The 16191-nt window shown below is 43.2% G+C and overlaps 1 protein-coding gene across 3 annotated transcripts in view; it reads left to right on the top strand.

Moving 5' to 3' along the window:
• The window catches only part of drosha (drosha ribonuclease III), a 143895-nt gene that overhangs the window by 60565 nt on the left and 67139 nt on the right, over positions 1–16191 (top strand). For all 3 annotated transcript variants that reach the window (XM_055658349.1, XM_055658341.1, XM_055658358.1), the window contains 5 exons: positions 3864–3971; positions 7333–7440; positions 9067–9205; positions 10023–10083; positions 15075–15134. In XM_055658349.1, coding sequence (XP_055514324.1) covers positions 3864–3971; positions 7333–7440; positions 9067–9205; positions 10023–10083; positions 15075–15134 — 476 coding nt within the window. The remainder of the gene's footprint in view (positions 1–3863; positions 3972–7332; positions 7441–9066; positions 9206–10022; positions 10084–15074; positions 15135–16191) is intronic.

Below are 16191 nucleotides of genomic sequence, written 5' to 3'. Positions count from 1 at the left end.
CGAGATGAGAAGAGATTTCTGCACTCCAGAGGGGAGTGAATTGTGGAATTCTCTCCCGAAGAGGGTTGTGGAGATTCAGATATTAAATCAAGGGTTGAGAATTTATTACAGGAAACTGGTGTGGAAATGAAAGATAAGCCATTGTACTGAATAGTAGAACATGCAGGAAGGGCAAATGCCATGCTCCTGCTTCTTATGTTCATTGGGGATTTTGGATCTATCAATCCTGTAATTCCTTTAGATTTCATCCCTACTGTAAGAGTCAGAATGTTTACAGAAAACCTTAATGTAACCTCAAAGAGAATGAACTGGCTTTGGAGCCTCTGCTTTATGCTCCTGACAAGATTTAATTTTCCTGTGCCTGATGTCGTATGTTTGCCATTGATCACTTTTTCTTATATTCTTAGGGGATTGGATGGGATACAGTGATTACTTCAGCATTTTAGATTGTTAACCTGATGAATGAACTACTTCTTTACTGCTTTGAATCTCAAACAAATTACGGGGGAACAAGATTAAATTGTTTTGAAATGATGAGAACAGGGAAGAAAAAAGATTGTACAGATTTCCAAGTTTAACTGTACTTTGAGTTCAAATTGTTGACCATCTGGACTGTGTTCCAAACATGCATGTTCTGTGCTGATTGCAATCGATGTTTGCACTGCATAAGAGCCCACCTGACCTGCAGACCAGTTAGCAACTAAACTGCACGCCTTTTGCACAATCTATCAACTTCATACATTTGCTCCATATATTAATTCCAAATTTCAAATAGGGTACTATTTTCAAACAACGTGAACGTGGCAATGTAATTTGTATTGTGCAGGGTATTTTAATCCAGGGGGAATAAAAGTACACTGGGATTTTAACATCAACGCTTTATTATATGTCATAATTGATAAATTACACATTGTTAACACTAAAAATATTAAAACTAACTGAAATTTTTCTGTGAAACTTAAAAAAATGTCAAGGCTAAGTTCCTTCAAAGTATGTAGCATGCAGATTATTTGGCTAAGATTACTTAATTTAGATTTAATTTTGTTTATTCAAAGATGCAGGGTATACACTATTATTCAAATTCAAAAAATGTCTTAACCTTTTTAATATGAAATAGTAGTACAGGTGCACAACCTTTTATCCGAAGATCCAAATAACGAAAACCTCCGAATAGCGACATTTTTTCAGTCCTTGAAAAAAGGTCCTTGAAAACGTTCACGGAGGGCGGCCCGCAGAGGTGACAGAGGAACCTCCGGTCGGTCCTCGAAGAAAGGGAAACTAAATCCCCATCCATAAAAGAGAAGGTGAGGGTATATTGCGCGGGAGGGTTAATAATTGACAATCTGCTGCTGCCTGCCCGCTCAGTTAAAAAATTCCCACGGTAGACTCACGATACACAGTGTATCGTGAGTCTTGCATGAGAACTTTTTAACTCAGCGTGCAGGCAGCAGCAAATTGTCGCTCCCTTCAGTTTCACCCCACCTACACCCCTCTGCTTCCCGGCCATGTGTGGGACCCCTTCCCTCCCCTCTCCAGCTCCCCGCCCATTGCACCGGCGCGGGGGCTTTGCACTGCCTTCACGTCGGAGCTAGTGCCAGTCACCGGAGACGTCAGGACCAACGGGACACCGGCCCCCAGGCCCACTGCAAGCACGGAGATCCCAGAGACCCACAGCCAGCAGCAGCCCAGCCCCGTTCCAACTCCAGAGGAACACGCTCCCCGTAGAGACCGAAGCTGATGGTGTGCAAAGTATGTCTTGGTCTTGAGGTTGCGGATGAGGGGGCGCAGCTCGGGCTGTGACGTCTCCGGCCACCCCCCTGTACAGGAGCTGAGACTGGGAACTGTGGGGTTGTTTGCAGTTGCAGAGGGAGGGGGCAAGGGCGGTACAGTTCCCAGTCTCAGCTCCATTCCAGGGGGGTGACCGGAGACTTCAGGACCAACGGGACACCGACTGCAAGCACGGAGATCCCAGAGACTCACAGCCAGCAGCAACTCTAGCCCAGCCCCGCTCCAACTCCAGAGGAACCCGGGTTGGAGATGAGGGGGCGCAGCTCGGGCTGTGGGCGAACTGCCACTTGTCGCTGTAGCGGCGCATCGGGGAGCGGGTTCCTGTTGGTCCTGACGTCTCCGGCCATCCCCCTGGACAGGAGCTGGGAGACGTCAGGACCACCAGAAGCCGCTCCCCGATGCGCCGCTACAGCGACAAGTGGCAGTTCGCCCACGGCCCGAGCTGTGCCCCCTCATCTGCCACCCGGGTTCCTCTGGAGTTGGAGCGGGGCTGGGCTGGACACCGACCCCCAGGCCCACTGCAAGCACGGAGATCCCAGAGACTCACAGCCAGCAACAACTCTAGCCCAGCCCCGCTCCAACTCCAGAGGAAAACTGCGAACTAGCGGGAGACATCGGGACCACCAGAAGCCGCTCCCCGATGGGCCGCTACGGCGACAAGTGGCAGTTCGCCCACAGCCCGAGCTGTGCCCCCTCATCGGGACACCGACCCCCAGGCCCACTGCAAGCACGAAGATCCCAGATCAGCAACTCCAGCCCAGCCCCAACTCCAGAGGGGCAGAAACTGATGGTGTGCAAGGTGCGTCTTGTTCTTGAGGTCGCGCAGCTCGGGCTGTGGGCGAACTGCCACTGGTCGCCGTAGCGGCCCATCGGGGAGCGGATTCCTCTGGAGTTGGGGGGGAGGGGGAGGGGGGTATTGTGCTGTTTGATCGCCCCCTGCTATCCCAGGGACAGGGAGACAGGACGTTCACCGAGGGCGGCCCGCAGAGGTGACAGCGGAACCTCCGGTTGGTCCTCGACGAAAGGGGAACTAAATCCCCATTCATAAAAGAGAAGGTGAGGGTACATTGACCGGGAGAGTAGGAATCCCAAGACAAAGTTGAGTGAGCGTTCACCGAGGGTGGCCCGCAGAGGTGACAGTGGAACCTCAGGTCGGTCCTGGAAGAAAGGGGAACTAAAAAGAGAAGTGGAGGGTATATTGCGCGGGAGGGTATATCGCCTACCTGGAAGAAACCAGACATTTTTTCCAGGATGTCTGCACACCAAAGCTCACGTTTGGCACCTCTGCTGCACACGGATATAAGAGTGTGAAAATGTCGCCTTAGGCCGCCTTAGGGCATGTAGCCCCGCTAGGGTGACATGAGTGCGGGAGGTGATTCAATGCTGCGGTCACATTTACAAATTCAGGAACTCATTCAACACACTGCATTTCATACAGACATTTATTCTGCAAGAAAAAAACTACACTGAAGACTCAAACTCGCGACCGAGGAACTGCCGGGATCAAGGCGCAAACTCGCGACCTTGCGGATATGAGCCGAGCACTCTACCACTGAGCCAGCCATTAAAATCTACGCTAAAAAATTTCATTCCGAAGACCGACAAATTCCAAATTACGAAAAGTGTCTGGTCCCAAGGCTGTCGGATAAAAGGTTGTGCACCTGTAACTTATTTGATTTCAGGAAAAAAACCCTTTATTTATAATGTATAATCTATATACCTACCACCCTTTATGTAAAAAAACTTGCCCCTCGGGTTCCTAATAAATGTTTCCCATTCAACAGAAACCTACGTCATCTGGTTCTCGATTCCCCTACTCTGGGTAAAAGAGTGTGCATTTACACTCTATTCCTCTCATGATCATCTAGTGATGTGGAGATTACAGAGGAAGGAGAGGGATGAAGCTTTAGACGGACTTTATAATTAGGGTCAGAGAGTGATTACAGCTTAGTGAGCGTTGGTGAACAGAGCCTGTGTTTCTCTTAACACAGTTCAAGATTCTGAGGGGCATGTTACAAGTACATCCACCCCTTTTCAGCGCATTCCAAAAACTGTTACCTTTATTTCAATTTCAGGAAGCCTTGCAGAAGATACGTCAGAAGAATACCATGCGACGCGAGGTGACAGTAGAACTGAGCAGTCAAGGTTTCTGGAAGACTGGTTTACGTTCTGACGTCTGCCAGGTAATCAGTGCCTCATTAGAAATGAAAATATGCTTGCTCAGCATTATGGACTCTGGACATCCCTCATTGCACGATTGCATGCACCCTGTTCAGCACCTTTCAATTATTAAATGATCAAGATTCCCAGAGAAAAAGCTGGGGAATTATTATTAATAAATCTTAAATGAAGATAAGGCCAGCAAACTCATTCTGCCCTTCCATTGGGCCACAGTTGATGTGGCTTCAGTCTGTTGCATCATGTCCCTTTGCATCTAAAAGCACAATACATCAATGAATCTCTGTCTTAAAAACATTCAAGTAACCACTATTTGAGTGATTGGGTTTTAAATTCCACCAGCCTTTCCCTTTGCTCCTGAGATTATGTCTCCTAGTTATCTGTTCTTCTATCTGCTTGCATGCAGTTACATGTATTGAATTCCTTTTTAAAATTTTAAAGACCTTGATAAAATGATTTATTAATTTAGTGTGTTTATAAAACGGTTAACCTGCATTATTTAACTCTTTAAACCTTGGCATTCCTTAAATGTAGGTGAATTTTTCCATTTCCCTCTCCTTACCCATCTTTTAGTTTGATACCACCATTGATCGGGTTCTCCACAACTAAAGCACCACTTCCATCCTTTTGAGGTCAGGGCCAATGCACTTTTTGTATCTGCTTCACATAATTAATGTGCATGGGCACCCACAACCCTTTACTCCTGTCTTACTAGTCCTACTGTCTCCGACTACATTTTATCTTTGTCCCGCACCCTTCCCTGACATCAGTCTGAGGAAGGGTCTCGACCCGAAACGTCAACCATTCCTTCTCTCCAGAAATGCTGCCTGACCCGCATTTTGTGTCTACCCTTTTCTCTTTCACAGCTTCTTGTGGGCAAATTGTTCTATTCTCTGCTTCTATGATGTTGAATGATCTCGCGTGTGCCCCACATCCCATGTGCTGTACTTCATAATACTGTGCATTATCTGTCTCTATCATCTTGTTACTTTTTGCTAACTGCATCTTCCAACAGCATTATCCATGGCTCTATTCTTTCATTCATGTAATAGAACCAATGGTCAAAGGTTAAAAGTCCAATATAATTCTCTGGGCATCATCCCTTGAACAATCCACCAACAACTAAAGGTTTTCTACCTGTCGCCAGTCAAATTTCTTTGGTTACAGGTGCAATACGATAGTTGAAAAGGAGAAAAACGCTGTTAGTTCCATGTTCTTTCACATTTAATTAATGTTCCTTTGTTGTCAACCTTATCAAATGTGACCTTATCAAAAGCCTTTGCAGACAATTTCTGCAGATGCTCACCATGTTTCTAAGTTCTGCAGAAAAAAAAAAAACGTAATTGCGTTAGTAAGACATGACCCAATCCTTCCCAAGTTTGTGTAGGGAGGAACTGCAGATGCTGGTTTAAACTGAAGACAGACGCAAAAAGCTGGAAGAACTCAGCAGGTCAGACAGCATCTCTGGAGAAAAGGAATAGGTGACGTTTCCAGTCTGTGAAGAAGGGTCTTGACCCGAAATGTCACCTATTCCTTTTCTCCAGAAATGCCGTCTCCTTCTACCTTCCCAACTTCATTTTGTGATCAGCTTGTAGCTATCTGAATATATAACCATTCTGCCTCTCATGATATATTCCACCAATTTGCATGCAGTATCAATTCTTGAGATCTTGGATATTCCCACGAATATTTTTGTGCACACCTGCAAGCTCGTCCACTACAGGGCAAGTCGGAGAGGTTTACAATGTATGATCTGAGCATTTTAAATGATTAAAATACAGTCCACATGAATAAAATTAGTTTAATTAAGGCAAGATAACTTGCTGATTAGTAATAATAGTTTCATGCACCATTAAAAACTCATTTAGACCTTGCATGATTAAGTGCGACTTGTAAATTCACATCAGTGCTATTGGTGTTCCTTGATTGCATTGGAGAAAGTTGGCGCCAGCACTGCAGGTGCAGAAACATTGAATTATCGACAGCAACATTGGGATTTATGCATTATTACACACTTGCACGGTCGTTCCTGACAGTTTTACAGGATATCACGGTAAAGCTTGTAGGTTTTGCCATTATTACCTCTGTGAAACCCGGGTTAAAGTCAATGATGGGAGTGCTATTTGCAGTTTGCAAATCTCCCCCAATGTACTGATGTGTTGAAGATTGTTTTTAAACATGGTGGTATTTCATCAGAATGTCTTTCCAACAAAATGTAAATTGAAATCCTTTATTGAGATGAACTATATGTCTGTTTATGGAAGTATTTGAAGGTTGTAAGCAGTTCATATCTTGTGACATTACATGACGATATGACATATCTTTGAAAACTTAAAACCTGGGCTGAAGTGCTGCCGCTGTTATCATAGTGTGAACTGTGATGTGCTTACCAGCACATTTTTGACTACAAAAAAAAGCACTGGTTATAAATATGCACAATTTCATATATTAGCACTTAACTTTAACGAGATATTGATAAAATCACTCAGCTGTCTGAATTACAACGTGAATCAAAGAAGTGCTTGTATTGCAATTAAATTGTGTTGATCAATATAATTTTATTTAAGTAATAGTCAGGAGGACGGTGCAAATCTTCTTAAATGGTTCAGTCAAAGGCTTCCTCTAATGACAGCACAAAAGTTGATTTGCTGGTAATTGCTATCACAACTTGGAACCTGCACTCATTTGTGTTCATCTTTGTCACTATATCCCAGATTTGTCGATGTAATGATCTTAGAGTTGTGGCCAAATTGGTACTTTGCAACATTGAGACTAATTATAGTTGCTGCACTATCACTCTCACCTTGGCTGAGATCACCTTAACTTCATAAAACACCAGCTGACCACTAAATCTTCAGGGTCTCAGTTGCTTTATGCAAGGATTTGAAAAATGAAAGGGTCGTAATTATAAAGGACCTTGTGCGACCTTGGGCCCAAAGCACTTTGTAGACAGCAAGTGTTTTTCAACTGAAAATAATCAGTTTTCATTTGCCAGCTTTGCTCCCTTTGTCCCTTGCCCTCCTAATACTGACTCTTGCTATGTACAGTTGCAGAAGATGTCAGAAATTGAATCTGAGCTATTTAATATCAACTGGGCAACAGTAAATATAAAACAAAGATATAGCGCCAAAGCAGTTGGACATGTAAGGGGGTTCTTCAGACAATCTGAAGACAGTTTAAACAAATTGATGAAAAATACTGAAAATATGTTGGATCCAAGTATCTGATGTGCTCTCTGTTCTTGCCACGTGTCATCCACTCTGGGAAGACAAAGTAGTGAAGTTGGCTCTCGTGGGCCCACCTGATGCAGGGGAAACTTTAATTGCTGCAGAAACGCTTCATGTTTTGCTTTACCGTTTCTTCCAGCATGCCATGATGTTGCCAGTGTTGACCCATCACATCCGATACCATCAATGTCTCATGCACCTGGACAAGCTAATAGGCTACATGTTCAAAGAACGCTGTTTGCTCCAGGTAAGTATTCCTTAGCTCGTCATTTGTCCAGTGCACACATTTAGCAGTGAACTCTTCTGAGTCTTCTGAACTCCATTAATTTGCTTGTCATGGTGGTGGGATTGAGGTGTAGGAGTGGATTGGTTGCCTCTCCTGTCCAGTCCAAAATTCTAACTTAGATTGCTTGTCACCCCCAAATGGCACAGCCATTGTCTTGTGTTGCAGAGCAAATTATAAATTAAGTGAGTTTTCTATTTTAGCGCAAGCTAAAACATTTTTTTAATTAGTTTAAATCTGTTGTAAGAACTACGTCAGCTTACAACTATTTGGAAGTTTCCTAATTACTGTGGAAATTATTCCATTGCCTTTTCATTTAATCTCAATTAGCATTGTAAGGCTGGTGGAGATTTTAAAGTGCTGCTCTATTGACCGTTGTTTTCTCTAGTGAATATGTTGAACGCATTCAGTAGGTTTGTCTTAATGTCATTTTGAAGTTGTGTGTTCTTTTTTTCCTCTCTTTTCTGGGTGTCTTTTGTGTTGAAAGGGCTTTTGACCCACCATTTCAATCACTTACTATAGTGGTTTGACCTTTCAGTCAGGAGCTGGTCTCATTGCTATTGAAGATTTGTATTCTGCATTGGAATTTGGTGGGAGAGTTCAACTATCTATTCATGTGCTAGTGCCTTTTTGTCATTTATTTTCAGTTATTTTTGCTTCGTCAGTTCTGTTGAGATTGAAGATTCAAATAGAAGGAAATTCTGTTCTCCCTTGCCATTCCCCTGGGCTTTAAGTCTTAATATTGTATGAATACAGAATGAATGAAATGTCAGTTATAGTTACTGCTATGCATTTTTTTAAATAATAGGGAATGGTAGCAAAAGAATAATGTTACCGGACTAGTGATCCAGATGCCTGGAGTTATGCACCAGAAACATGTTCAAATCCCACCACTGCAGCTGGAGAATTTTGATTTAGCTGATTATTAGAGATACAGCGTGGAAACAGGCCCTGCGGCCACTGAGTCCACTCCTACCAGCGATCACCCGTACACTAGTTCTATCCTACACACTAGGAGGCAATTTACAGAAGCCAATTGACCTATAAACCTGCATGTCTTTGGAACATTGGAGGAAACGGGAGCACCCTGAGGAAACCCATGCGGTCACAGGGAGAATGTACAAACAGCGCCCGTAGTCAGGATGGAAACCAGTCTCTGGTGCTGTATGAAATATTTCACATGTCTTTACAATTGAAGAATGGAGTAATTTTACACATGTTCTTTAGAAATAGCAACATGGTAAGGCCAATGTTCATTGCCTTTCTTACTATTTTTGACAAGCTGACAACTTTGCAGAAAGATTTTGGTTCACTGATCGTATCTGTGTTTATTCCTACAATGTTTAAATTTAATTCAAATTCATGAATGATGGCATTTGAAATCAGATACTATCTTATCCCAGACCCTTACGTGAGTAGTCCAATATCTTTTAAATTATTATGACTAATTTGATATCTAATAACAGTGGACACAATAATCTTAAGTAAATCGATGGTAGCTCTATTAATGATTAAGATATTGACTTTCTATTAAATATTACTTGTTCATGGTTAGCTCGGCGTGCATGCTCACTTCTGACATGTCTTTAGCTGGCAATGACCCATCCAAGCCACCATCTGAATTTTGGAATGAATCCAGACCATGCAAGAAACTCTTTGTCAAACTGTGGTATCCGACAGCCCAAGTATGGAGACAGGAAGGTTCATCACATGTACATGAGGAAGAAAGGTGAGTAGGAATCTCATCACAATGGTGGTTGAGCTTTATAATTTGGAGGAAAAGTTGCCATCATCAACTTGGTCTCATAATGGCCAGGAGGAGACATGCTGCTAAATATGCAATACACTCAATGTGACTAGAACAGTCCAGATGGGGATTGCAAAAGTACCCTCCAAAGTGAGGTGATAAATTTTGGTTTTGGGGGTAAAGGGGCTTATAGCATGCAATCATTGGTAAAAGTTGTGGAATCAGCAGGTTAAAAATAAAACTTGTCCTGTTCAGTTGCAGTTCATTGCGATAGACTTTCAAAGCTACTGTGGAAAGTAGGCAAGCAAATGCCTCAATGTTGCATGGTGGAATTTGTGTGTTGTGATAATATTCTGCCACTTTGTACTCCACTATCTGGCTGTTTAAAAATGGAGGAAAATCTGTAACCTTGGTCCACCATCATCCCTACTTACTGCAACTTTTTATTTGATTTTTCCAGTCCTCTGATCCTTTGAAGCCTCCAAATTCCTTCAAGTCTGCCCTCTTGCAAATCCTTGAATGTAATCACTCCATCGTTAGGGCCATGTTTCCAGCTGGCACGTTCTGGAGCCTTCCGCCGCTATACAATTTCTCATCGTAAAATATCTGCAAACTTCTGGTTATATGTTCTAACAATTCCTATTCTGGTTTGGAATTGAATTTTAGTAGACAACACCATTGTGAAACACCTTGCTCATTTTAATACATTAAAGAAGACATATAAATTCAAGCTGTTAAAGGACATTTCAAAAGCGAGCTTTTCAAACACATTCCCTGTTACTATGTTTGTTTTTAATAGGTATAAACACCTTGATAAATATTATGTCACGTCTTGGCCAGGATGATCCAACTCCTTCAAGGTATGTGTTTGTCTCTTTCAATTGCTTTTTAATTATACACAGAGAGTGGTGAATCTCTGGAACTCTCTGCCACAGAGGGTAGTTGAGGCCAGTTCATTGGCTATATTTAAGAGGGAGTTAGATGTGGCCCTTGTGGCTAAGGGGATCAGGGGGTATGGAGAGAAGGCAGGTACGGGATACTGAGTTGGATGATCAGCCATGATCATATTGAATGGCGGTGCAGGCTCGAAGCGCCGAATGGCCTACTCCTGCACCTAATTTCTATGTTTCTATAAAGTCAATAATACTGCAGCATGGTGGCACAGCGGTAGAGCTGCTGCTTTATAGCACTAGAGACCCATGTTTGATCCTGATTACGGGTACTGTCTGTACAGAGATTGTACGTTCTCCCCGTGACCTGCGTGGGTTTTCTCCGAGAGCTCCAGTTTCCTCCCACACTCCAAAGACGTATAGATTTGCAGGCTAATTGGCTTGGTAACATTATAAATTGCCCCTAGTGTGTGTAGGATGGTGTTAGCATGCGAGGATCACAGTCGTCGTCGAAGGGCCTGTATCCGCGCTGTATCTCTAAACTAAACTAAACTAAAAAGAGATTTCACAGAAGAGATAAGCAGGTGCATGACACCCTTACCCCTTCCCACCACAGACCTAGAAATAGAATTTACACATGTAACCTGAAGGTGGCATGAACTAACAGGCAATGTACTCTTCAAACACGGATAGACTTCAGTTCTTAAGCACATGCCTTGCTTTGGCCATTATTGAATTGGCAAAGGTAAAAGAAAGTCCCACATTGAGACTGAGCAAATAGTAAGCCTTCAGTTTGTCAGCCAGGGCTGAGCTGGTGGCATTCACACTTATGAGCCAGAAATCCAAGTTCAGGTCCCAAATAGATTTCTAAAGAGCATTGTCAAAGGTCTGATATTTTAGGTGGGACATTAAACACATCTGCTCTAACTGGTGGATTTAATAGATCCCTAGCATTTTTTGCTGAAGAGCACAGAAGTCATCTTATTTGTCCTTGGTATTGTTTGCTCAATCCACCCTCCTAGAAAGAGTGCACGTTCAGTCATTATGGCTTGGCTGCAGGTTTTCTTGTTACATTGCAACAAGGACTCTAATTCAGAACTGCTTAATTAATCTTGAAACACATTGGGATGTTAAAATGTTATACACATGTGATTCCTTATATTTACTTTTATGATTGTTCTGCAAACATTTTTTCATAACTAAAAACACTAACATTTTGGTATAACTGTTCTTTAATATTAGACTGAGGATCTTTAAATGTATGCTTCTCAGAAATGGAGTTTTGCAGAATTCTATAAAATGTTTTGCGGCACACTTTCAATTATCAAACCAGGTAAACGGTGTTGAGTCCAATACAAACTAATGGATTTCAAAAGGTTGCTGAGTCCAGCAGGTGGTGCAGATGCCTTGCAGTGCCAGAGGTAGATGCCTTGTGGTGCAGCAGATAGAACTGATGCCTTACAGTGCCAGAGACCCAGGTTCGATCCTGACCTTGGGTGCTGTCAGTGTGGAGTTTGCATGTTCTCCCTGTGACCACATGGGTTTCCTCTTGAGTGCTTCAATTTCCCCTCGCATCCCAAAGAGATGTGGGTTTGAAGGTTTATTCACCTTTAAAATTGCCCCCAATGTGCATGGAGCGGACAAGAACATGGGAAAACGTAGGACCAACGTGAACGGGTGATCAATGATTGGCATGGTTTCTGATGGGCGGGGGAAGGACCAGTTTCCATGCTGTATCTGTAAACCACGAGACTTCAGATATTTGAATCTGGAACCAAATACAAACTGAGGAACTCAGCAAGTCAAGTAGCATTTATGTAGCCAAATGGATAGTCAACCTTTTGAGCTCAAAAACCTGCATTAGGGCTGAAAGGCCAAAGGGAAGGTAGTATAAAGAGGTCAGAGGGTGGGAGGTTGAGGGAGGGCCTGTAAATAAGGGAGGAATGTTGACCAGGAGGAACATGATGTGAGAGGGGATAGAGACCGCAGACCAAAGGGATCTACCGAGGTAGATTGGTGTGTTGGTGATGGGCAATACTAAACGATGGGGGCGGAGGGGAAGAGGCGAGCAGAAGGCGAGTGAATCTAGATAAATCGGCAGGAGTGGGAAAGGAACACCTGAAGCTGGAAAATTCTTTGTTCATGCCATTGGTTTGTAGGCTATCCATATGGAACTACTATAAATGGGAGGGCTGTATCGTAAAACTGCGAGACCTGGAGGTACAGGAACAGTTTCATGAAAGTGGCCACACAGATAGATAGTGTGGTAATAAAGGCATTTGGAATATCATGCTGCAGCTGTACAAGTCATTGCTATGGCCACATTTGGAGTTCTGTGTGCAGTTCTGGTTGCCCAGCTATAGGAAGGATGTTATTAAATTGGAAATGGTGCAAAGCAAGTTATTGGTCTGGAGGGTTAGAGGTACAAGGAGAGGCTGGAATGCTCGGGTCCCCCCCGCAATGGCATTAGAGACTGAGGGGTGACCTTTATAGACAATAGGTGCTGGAGTGGGCTTTTCGGCCCTTCGAGCCACTAGTACATCTGGGAGATTGTTTGTGCCTTCCTTAGTGAAGACAGATCCAAAGTACCTGTTCAACTGTCTGCCATTTCCTTGTTCCCCATTAAAAAATCACATGTTTCTGTCTTCAAGGGTCCAACTTTGGTCTTAACTAAATTTTTCCTTTTCACCTACCTAAAGCTTTTACTATCCTCCTTTATATTCTTGGCCAGCTTACCTCATCTTTTCTCCCCGTATTGGCTTTTTAGTTATCTTCTGTTGTTCTTTAAAAGTTTCCTAGTCATCTGGCTTCCCACTCATCTTTGTTATGTTATACCTCTTCTCTTATTTTTATACTGTCCTTGACTTCCCTTTTCAGCCACGGTCGCCTCTTACTACCCTTGGAATTTTTCTTCCTCTTTGGAATGAACTGATCCTGCACCTTCTGTTTTATTCCCAGAAATACCTGCCATTGTTGTTCCACTGTTATCCCTGCTAGGGTATCTTTCCAGTCAACCTTGGCCAGCTCCTCCCTCATGGCTCCATAATCCCCTTCATCGAGGTATATAGAATCATGAAGAGAATAGATAAGATGAATAGCCACCGTCTTTTCTCCAGAGCAATGGGGTTGAAATCTATGAGGCATAGGTTTAAGGTGAGCGGGAAAAAGTTTAAAAGGGATCTCAGGGACAATATTTTCCACTGTGTTGCATATGTGCAATATGCTGCCCGAGGAAGTGGTTGGGCGGGTACATTATGACATTTAAAGGACAATCGGGCAGATACCTGGAAAGGTTTGGAGGGATAGGAAAGGTTTGGAGGGATAAAGGCCAGGCACAGGCACGCAGGACTGGCTCGGTTAAGCATCTTGGTCGGCATGGGAGAGTTGTGCCGTACGGCCTGTTTCTATGCTGTATGGCTGGTGACACTGACTCCACTATAATTCTACCTTAAACCACCAATTACCACAACGGCTTCCATCTCCACCCACCATATCTCTTATAAGGACACCATCCCTTTGCCTCAGATTTTCCAACTCTGCCGGATTTGCCAGGGTGAGGTGTTCCATGGCAGGCCTTCTTAAATGTGCTTCTTTTTCTGGTAATGTGGCTTCTCTTCTGCTATGCCTGATAGGAGCCCTCACTTGCATTTAGCAGCCATCTATTCTCATCCCATCTCCCCTTGGACCTCACCTTTCTCCCGAATGGCCACTGTACCCAACACGTTGTTCTTCGTCATTTTCACCAACTGCCACTGGATCCCACATCTTTTGGTCTTTCCCTCCCCCATACCGCTCTCTACATTCTGCTCTCCCCATGTCTTCCTGATGCACTCATTCCTTCCCGGCCATCCCGACCATTCTCCTGGCATTTTCACCTGCACCCGAAAGAGCTGCAACATTTTTCCCTGTACCATCTTCCTCACCGCCATCCAGGGACCTAAACAGCCCAGCTAGGTGAGGCATCTGCACTTACTCTAACCTCATCGGTGGCATTTTCGATTTGGTTTCTTCTACATCCAAGCGTAGACTAGGTAACCATTTTGCCGAGCAGTTGCGCTCTGTCCATATCTGGTTATGATCCGAAACGTCACCTCTTCCTTTCTTCCAGAGATGCTGCTTGACCCGTTGAGTTACTCCAGCATTTTGTGTTTATCTTTGGTATAAACCAGCATCTTCAGTTCTTTGTTTCTCCCTCTAATATCTTAACAGGGCAGCCACAAAAAGCTCTGACTTCCAATGTACAAGCTCCAACAACTGAGATCATGGATCAGAGTCAAACACTAGGTTAGATCACAAGCCATCTTAAGCTTCCAGTTGCGTGTAATTTCAACTTCCCTCCATATTCGCACACCTCTGACTCTTACCTCCAGCCTCCCCTCCCACATCTGTTTATTTATCCATCTGTCCATCATGCTCCACCTATCACCCACCAGTCCCTATCCTACTCCTCCCTCGCACCTATTTACTGGTCTCCTGATGCAGGGTCTCAACCCATCCCTTTGCCTCTGCAGAAGCTGCTTGATCGCTGAATCTATGTTCATTGTGAGTTTACTTTGGGCGAACATTTCATTTCTTTCGACAGAGCTCTCTTACAGAAAGTTTTACTGCCAGGTGCCAGTTAAGCTAGCTTCCGATCATGTGATGAAATGTGTGTGTGTGAAGCTCTGCCTTTCGCTGAATTAGATGCAGAATGGTACTCGGATAAACTTTTATTCTGCCAACCTTCACTCTTCTCCAAAACTGTTTTTGAAGGTGCCTGTGATTTAAGTTGCAAGTGATGCACCCATCAGCTGTGCTGAGATATGATTTATTAAAAGGTTGCATTTATAGTCATGGCAACCATTTCAACAAGCTGCTTACATATTTCAATGCCATACAGTTGAAATTCTAATTAATTGTAAATTGTATCATGTTTTAAATTAATAGCCATATTATAAACATTTAATTTCTTCTTTACGAAGGATTAACCACAATGAACGACTAGAATTCTTGGGGGACGCAGTGGTTGAATTTTTAACGAGGTACGAATTTAATGTCCATACATTTAGTTTTAAGCTTGCAGTAGTTTTAATTTTTAATATTGCTATATATTTTTAATGAATGTGTGCAGCATAAAGCATCAAAAACTTGGTAGAGAGTGCCTTGACATGATAGATTGGAGTTTAGCTTACATGAAGGGCCGAATGGCCTCCTCCTGCACCTATTTTCTATGATCTTACCCCAAGGACAATTGGTTTCCATATTAGTCTTAGAAAGAGGAAAGTGATGGAATTGGACATCTATGGAAGGGAAAAGCAAGTCAGTCCAAATCTAGTGAGTTCCAATGTCCAGCTGACCTAAGCCAAGGCCAGTGATGTGTGGGGGATATCATGGCAAAGATGATCCTAAAACTAACTATTGGTAGAAATTGTACAATTTATTAATACATGTTTCTTATATTTTCTTAGTTCATTAATTTAGTTTATTGTCACGTGTACCGAGGTACAGTGAAGAACCTTTTTTGTTGAGTGCTATCTGGTCAGAGTAAACTATGTATTGCAATGACACCATCTCTGGTGTATAAACACAGGATAAATGGAATATCACAGATGAGAGTTTTCCAGCTCTCAGAACAAAAATGTCTTTCTCATTCGTATTTTATTGTAACCCATTTTCTCTTTCATGCCCATCGTTTCTCCCCTGATTCTCCTGCCAACCGTCCACACTAGAGGGTATTTTACAGCTGTGAATGAACCCACCAGAAAGTTTTCGGGGTATGGGTGGAAACTGGAGCACCTGGGAACACCCTCACAGTTATGGGGAGGGTATGCAAACTCTACACAGTTATGGGGAGGGTACGCAAACTCTACACAGGTCAGAATTGAACTCTGATCGCTGGAGAAGAGCAGTGGCAACACCACCTGCTGTGCCGCTGTGCTATCCATATGCATTTTCTATTTAAGCCTCATTAGTATCTCATCTTTCTCTTTAAATCTGCATGGGATTAATTGATGTTCCCGATTTTTATAATTTCCTTAAGTATTGTAAGCCTAGTTTGAATTCTGACCTCTCGTACAAATGTCCACTTTTACTCACTTC

The sequence above is a fragment of the Leucoraja erinacea genome, chromosome 2, assembly GCF_028641065.1.
Source record: "Leucoraja erinacea ecotype New England chromosome 2, Leri_hhj_1, whole genome shotgun sequence".
Lineage (NCBI taxonomy): Eukaryota > Metazoa > Chordata > Chondrichthyes > Rajiformes > Rajidae > Leucoraja > Leucoraja erinaceus.
This window is presented reverse-complemented; position numbering and strand designations above follow the sequence as displayed.